The sequence below is a fragment of the Penaeus monodon genome, chromosome 36 (assembly GCF_015228065.2).
Source record: "Penaeus monodon isolate SGIC_2016 chromosome 36, NSTDA_Pmon_1, whole genome shotgun sequence".
NCBI lineage: Eukaryota > Metazoa > Arthropoda > Malacostraca > Decapoda > Penaeidae > Penaeus > Penaeus monodon.
Window position 1 is genome coordinate 29,714,693 of NC_051421.1, and position 7,500 is coordinate 29,722,192.

At 39.1% G+C, this 7,500-nt stretch overlaps 1 protein-coding gene across 1 annotated transcript in view; it reads left to right on the forward strand.

The window, feature by feature from the left end:
- The first annotated feature begins 1,610 nt into the window (after nt 1-1,610).
- LOC119595622 (nuclear factor of activated T-cells 5-like) overlaps nt 1,611-7,500 on the forward strand; it is a 33,793-nt gene continuing 27,903 nt past the window's right edge. The window contains 7 exon segments of the mRNA XM_037944732.1: nt 1,611-1,697; nt 2,273-2,460; nt 2,706-2,964; nt 3,155-3,345; nt 3,671-3,849; nt 4,314-4,504; nt 4,850-4,988. Coding sequence (XP_037800660.1) covers nt 1,611-1,697; nt 2,273-2,460; nt 2,706-2,964; nt 3,155-3,345; nt 3,671-3,849; nt 4,314-4,504; nt 4,850-4,988 — 1,234 coding nt within the window.

Consider the following 7,500-nt stretch of genomic DNA (forward strand, 5'->3'; position numbering starts at 1 on the left):
TGTAAGGTTACTTTTCATGGATTTTTCTTTTGTTTATTTGTGTGTCACTTGTTTTTGTTAGTTTATCACACATCTTTGTAATGTTTCCAAAATTTGATGATGAGGTGACAGTGAATAGATTGAGATTGTACTGTGCTTTATTGATTGTGACCTTCTACAATTGGCATTCCTTGTCTATCCAGCCTAGAGGAGGTGATTGTAAGTGGATGGCGGAATGATCTCGGATTTCTTGGTTTCATTTACGTTTATTCATTTATCATTATTGTTTCTTAATTCGAAGTCTCTGTATTTCATTCTTGTGTGGTTCCGTTCCGTCCACTATTTAGCGTTCTCCATTCTGGATAAGTGAGAGAATGTTCTCTAGATCATAAGATAGATATTTTTTTTTTTTTTTTTTTTCTTCTTTTTTGGTGTAATTTTATATTTATGTTGTATCAAAAATTTGAGTTTTGTAGGCTAAGGAGGCATTGCATTTTCCCTTGTGTGACATTCAGATTGTTTATTTGGACGTCATTGAGATAGATAATTTGTTAACTGTAGCCCTGTTATGTTTTTGAGAAATTACCTGTTGTAGTCAAAGGAAGAGATGTAGTTTATCTTCACGGTTATTAATGGAGAATAAAATTTCTTTAGAGAAAGAAAACACTATGGATATGTAATATGATCTGAGAAGAAATGGCAGTGATAGAATATAAATAGAAAGAAGAGGGTTTGGAGTTATAAGAAATATTCATGCTAGAATTTTAGTAAACTTTTAAATGGTTTTGATTTTTTTTCCATAGTGTTATTCGCATATACATGATATAGTAATGATGTTCATGACATCAATATCTCTTTTTACATTTTTCCCCCTACCTTACAGAAGTCACAATGAAGGGTGGGTAAAGGGGAGGGGGAGGGTATGAGCAGAGGATAGGGCAAGGTGAAGGGGAAATGGGATAGGAGGAAAGGCAGGGAGGAATCCTAGACATATGAAAGCCACATCTGAGGGCGATATCCTGTCTTTTGGAGGCTGGATTTGAAGGATGTTCAGATGCTTAGACAGCAACCTTGTCTAGTGCAAATTTGTCACATATTATTTATGTATATATATATATACATACATATTATATATATATAAATATATGCATATACATGTGTGTGTGTGTGTGTGTGTGTGTGTGTGTGTGTGTGTGTGTGTGTGTGTGTGTGTGTGTGTGTGTGTGTGTGTGTGTGTGTGTGTGTGTGTGTGTGTGTGTGTGTGTATGTATGTGTGTATGTATGTATGTATGTATATGTATATATATATGTATATATACACACATAGAATGTTTGTATTTCTATGTGTTTCTTCAGTTTAACTACAATTTTTAGAAGAGATGTTCAAGTCACTTTTTCCATGAGTAGGGTTAAGGGCATTGTTTTTTTTATTCTTTGTTTTAGGAATCTGTAATATGAAGCTAGAAAATACAATTAATGCAGTAAGATAAATACCTGGAAGATTGCTCTATATATTTTATTATTCTATTTTCATCTGAAAAAAGTGGAAAGTTTGTAGTACTCTAGGAAATTTGTCATGTTGAAATCAGAAAAAGAGAAAAAAATAATGTGAAAGACGAACATTGCTGAAGATGTGGTACAATATCTGCCTGTGCATCATGGCAGATTGTTGCATGGTCCAAAGGTTCCTGGGCTGGAAACAAAGCCTTGCCAGTGGAGTAGGTCAGGGATTCAGTCTTGAAAGAAAAAAGAAAGAAGAAAAAGTGTAACTTAAAGCTTCTTGGATTGTTCATTCAGAGTTGGTCCTTTCCCACATCTCCGATTTCAGTAAATCCCCTTCATTTGCTCTTCTCCGACTCATGAGGTATGAAGGTTGTTTTGATGTCATTAAGACTCAGTTGCTGTGTGAAATTAATCAAGCAGCAGAAAATAGAAGATGAATTTAAATTAATCTTAGTTGTTATTATATACATTTGACACACTGTTTGCTTAGAAGAAACTATTACTGCTGTTGGAGTGAGTACATCAGTCGCAGTCAAGGGATAATAGTTACAGTACCAAGGCACTCATAGTAGTGCTCAAAGCCTCTTAGTATCATTCCAAATATAGACTTGGATTAGGTTGTAAGACACTGCTTGGCGGCTGAAAAAAAAAGTCTAAATGGAACACCATTCTCCTGAGTGACAGGAAGATGGGGGAAAGATCAATTCTGTAGAACTGCTCTGTAAATTATCTTCGGTATTTTATGGCAGTGACGGCTACCCATAGCCAGAATGCCTGCTCATGGTAATAGTGTTCATCTATTTTCACACAGGTGGTGGAGAGCAAGGTCACCGTTAATGGCAAGAGGCTGCATGTTGATATCAATGGGGATGAGGCTCAGGAGCTGCCGGCCAGCAAAGGAACCAGTAGCACGCCGCCTATCCCCCCTCTCATCTCCTTCAGGGACGTGTCCCTCCTCTCATCAATTCAGGCATTCCAGTAAGACCTGCTTAATAATTTTGACAAAATAATTTAAAAAGGATATAAATGAGAATTCAGAATTTTATGAAACATGATGTGGAATGATTCTGAACCCATCATAAAATTTTTCCGTACATGTCATGTTGAACGACTTTTGCAATTATTAATTTCATGTTTTCCAACCTTTGTTGTAATGACAGTAAATGAAAATGTATGTTTATATCCTGTTGAACAAGAACCTAATTAAACCTCTTGATTTTCAGGGGCAATAATACCTCCACATCCCTGCTATGTGTGGATGGAACCCCTCAGCCATGTAACCGTAACACCAAGGTCCTGAGACAAACCATATCTCAGGGGAACCCTCCTCTGACTGCACAGTTGTCATCGCTGTCCTCTGATGGCAAGGTGGAGCTGAGTTTGGTTTTGCAGCCGGAGGAACAGCACCGTGCTAGATACCAGACAGAGGGATCTAGAGGTGCTGTCAAGGATAGGTCTGGTTTAGGCCATCCAACAGTGAAGGTACAGTACTCTCTTTTGCACTGTTGGTTTGCATATATAATAATGTTCATATGTTTTGCAACCCTTATCCTTACTTCTATACGCTGAATTTGTGTGAATAGAATTCAGGGTTTTCTTTCAATTATTGTTCTGGATTCATTATACAGTTTTCTTTTTTGAACATAAGTACTAATGATGGTCTTGTTTACAGCTTTTTGGGTACAATAAGGCCACCACACTCCAGGTGTTTGTTGGGTCAGACTCAGGAAAGACCGGGCCACACATGTTCTACCAAGTGTGTCGTGTTAGTGGCAAGAATTCCACACCATGCAAGGAAAGGAGAATTGATGGTACTGCAATCATTGAAGCACAGTTGGAGCCAGAAAATGACATGACAATGAGGTAAATATATTGTATAAGATTTAGGAGTGCAATATTATTGCATGGAGGGCAATAAAAGATGGGATTTTAACATATTTTTTTACTTTCATTATTTTGTTAATATTGTCATGACTTGTGGACTTCCTTCAGAATTTTGTAATATTCAAATGGAAAATTATGATTTTCTTCTATAACAGGTTTCAGATTTATCTACAATTTCCTTAAATGTCAGTATAAGCCAGAGACTTGCAATGCACCCTGTCAAACTTTTCATCCAAAATCATAACGGAAAAATGGAAAACAAAAAAGAGAAAAAGCATATAACTTCTGTCTGTAATACTTCTAGTTGTGACTGTGTTGGCATCCTGAAAGAGAGAAATGTGGACGTGGAGCACAGATTCAAAGCTGTTGTTTCAAGAGGCCGCAAGAAGAGTACCAAGTGCCGTCTTGTGTTCCGTACCTGCATTACCCTCAGCAATGGTGCTCAAGAAACACTGCAAGTTGTCTCACAGCCAATTGCATGTAGTAAGTAAATTTTATTAGTTGTCCTCTCTCTCTCTCTCTCTCTCTCTCTCTCTCTCTCTCTCTCTCTCTCTCTCTCTCTCTTCTCTCTCTCTCTCTCTCTCTCTCTCCTCTCTCTCTCTCTTTCTCTCTCTCTTCTCTCTCTCTCTCTCTCTCTCTCTCTCTCTCTCTCTCTCTCTCTCTCTCTCTCTCTCTCTCTCTCTCTCTCTCTCTCTTTTGCTTATGTAGATTTTTCTTTGTCTTTGAATGCATATTATCCATGATAGGGAACTCCTAATCTACTATATCTGTAAATCTGATTCCTAAAACTTTAATGTTCTCTGAATTATAAGAACAATTATTTTTAGTCAGTCACTTGCTGCAGGGATAAACATTCCATATATATTATACTGATATCATGAAGCATGGATTTCTAACAAGTGAAAATGATGATATGTTTCCCTTCCTTGCGTCCCCTTCCTCCCCAGCTCAACCCCCCGGTGTACCTGAGATCTCACGCAAGTCCCTGGAAAAGTGCCCCGTGACGGGTGGGGAGGAGATGTTCATCTTTGGGAAGAACTTTTTGAAGGACACTATTGTCACTTTCCAACAAAATGGTGCCAAATCCCAGCCGATATGGGAGGAGAAAGTCAGCCCTGATCCGGAGACTCTGCAACCTGTAAGTACAGAAACTTGACTGCAGGTATAGTTGTTGCAGTTCTAGATACAATGGAAATTATATATTTATTTGTTAATTTGTATGGAGATGAAAATGCTATTCTATTCATTATTTTTCAATGAAAGTTCTTTATAGAAATGAAAATTCTTTGAAGTATATTAGAAATATTTTTTGAAGAAACTAGTCATTTAAACCTTATTCTTCTTAGCTAATCTTATTTCAGCACACATATATTGGTTGAACACAAAGTAAGGACCTTGCTCAATATTAAAGATCAAGTTCATTATTCTGAATCTCTCTCCCACACTGAAACTTTAACCCAGGCTTTTTTTCTCTCTTTTGCAGATCCACCTGATTGTGACAGTGCCCAAGTATTATGACCAGAACATCACGGAAGAGGTGACTGTGCAGATGCTGGTGTCATCAGGTGGTAAAGTGTCGGAGCCCCACTCCCTGACCTATTATCCGCTGGTGACCAAGAAGGGTAAGTTTGCCCGGCGGTGGTTGGCTCTGCCCCCCGTTGTTCTAGCTTCAATCCATCTGTGCTGGCCCATTCAAGGGAAGGGAGAGGAGGAGTCAGTCAATCTTTTTTGCTTTGATATTGTTTTAAAATCAATGAAGAAAGAGAGAAAAAGAAGGAAAAAATATACATGTAAAAGGAAGAGAGAAAGAGAAAAAAGAAGAATTTAAAAAAACTTGTACAGAAGATATTGTTCAAGAGTTGTCTTGTCTTATTTTTTTTTTTTAATGAAACAAAGCTCTTCTTCTCTATTGTTATTGTCCTGTGTAGTGTCGACCTTTCATTCCAAACTCCCCTCCCCACCACAACCTTTTCTTTTGTATTCAAGTCCCGGTAGTAACTAATAAATTTTTTGGAAATCCTTATTCACCTTTCTCGAAGAGCAGTTATTTAAAGACATTATTACTGATTGCATATTTTTTTGGTTTACTAGTAAATCTCTAATAAAATAAATAGTCAAATATTCCAGAAAAGTGCCTTCTCTTCCCGTGATTACCTGCTTGATCTTATAACATCTCTTGTTGTGATTCTTTTGTTGCAGTCTTCCCAAATCATTCCTGGAGAAGAGTTCAGTAATCAGAAGTAGTTTTGCCTCAATTTTGTTGTTATCAGTTTATTTATTCATTTTATTTTTTGATCTGGTCAAATCTTTTTGCACAGTGTTTGCAAGTAACAGCATCAGGCAGGTAGGCCGGCTCCATTAATCACCAGCACACATTGCGCCCCCGCACTCTCTTCTAGAGCCTTGCCAGGGATAGCAGTTTCCTCTCTGGTCAAGAGAAGGGAGGGGCAGGAGGGAGGTCTTGGGGATGGGTGGGATTTTTTTTTTGTATCACTCTTGGCTCGTGGAGTTTTTAATTTGTAAGGGCAGCAGGTGTTGGTGTCAAGTGGCAGCTTGGCCATGATGGCATGGGTGCGACACTCCTTCACCCTCTTCGTAAGGGCAGACTGCTAGTCCATAGTGCATCATTGTGCCTACTTACTCTGTGACAACTTTGTGGCTAGTTCTAGCATTCATGAATTTTTAATTTTGAGTTTGTTGTTGTATATAGAGGAAGACAAAAGAATGAAAGAAGAGGAAGAAAAAAGATAAGAGAAAAAAGAGAAAAACAAAAAAGAGGTTCCTTGCCACTTGATTTTAAGAGTCGATGTGGCACTTTTGGTTCTTTTCTTTAGCATTCTTTTAAATTTTCCGAGTTCTGTCCACAACTAGCCGCAAAGTTGCATAGTCTGCCCTTCCATTGTCAATGAGAGTGCTATATTATTGAGTGAGTTGCTGCCATTGCAAGTATAGCAAGGCTCTGGAGGAGCGTTGTCGGGGGCACGGGACGGGGCCACTAACACCCCCCTCTCATCGCCTGGTGTGTATGCAGACCACATCAGGCTGCATCCTCATCAGATGGGGTAACACATGCACAAAACTCCCTTGCTGTAGATTTGCCTTACATGTCAGATGTCCCGGCATAGCTGGAGACCTTGCTGGATCAGTTAGCACAGTCACCACCCCCCTGGTACAGAACAAGCATGTGTTGCCTAGTAATTTGATCATCTGGGCTTTCTCAATCATTATCATGAGGGTGGTTGCCCTGCTGTCTGGTGGAGATCTGGGCCATGCCAGTTTTACCAAGGCTGATTGAGCCCAGGTCTCACCTGTACCATTCTCATGTCACTGCCATGGTGCATGTGCAAGAAGATTTAGGAAGCCCCAGGAAGCTCAGTGCCTCCCACAAATAAACCCCCCAAAATGCGGTGCCTCTCTGTTAGTTACATAGGTGTCGCTGATCACTCTCTTGTCTGAGATTGGCGTGGTGTGGCGGCGCACTCGTGGCAGCGACGCAGCCGTGGTCCCGTAAGTGCCGGGGACCTACCCAGCAGGTGGAGTCGCTCGCTTGCTGCTCTATCACCCTCACCTCTCACCCGCCATCCTTCACTCCACACACTCACCCACCCATTGTCACCTTGCACTTTCTCATGGACACATGTCTTGTTTTATTTTTATTTTTTTTTTGATAATTTTTTTTTTGTGCTGTTTAAGTTATTCTCCCCCATCAGTTTTAGTTTGTTACATTTACAAATTACTTTTTTGGTTGTTTTGTTTTTATTTGTCACATACATTTTAAACTTTACATTCTTGAACCTTGACGCATCATGGGCAGACCCATTTACGTTTCTTGAACTGGTGTTATCATGAGTGTTTTTCATAATTATTATTCATTTGTTCTTGTGGACGCCAAATCATGCAGAATCATCCTTAGATACTGTAATTTAAGAACCATATCACCCTAGAAGGGAAGTTGAAGTATTGTGCTTACCATATACTATTTTTGCAGTGTGCAAAAATCACTACATTGCTTCAAAAGTCCATGATACATGCCAAAGGTCTCACTGGCACTGGTTTCAGCATTTTCCTTTTTTATCATTTTGGACAGGAACATGACACATGGATAATCTTTTACAACAAATTTTCACTGAAAGA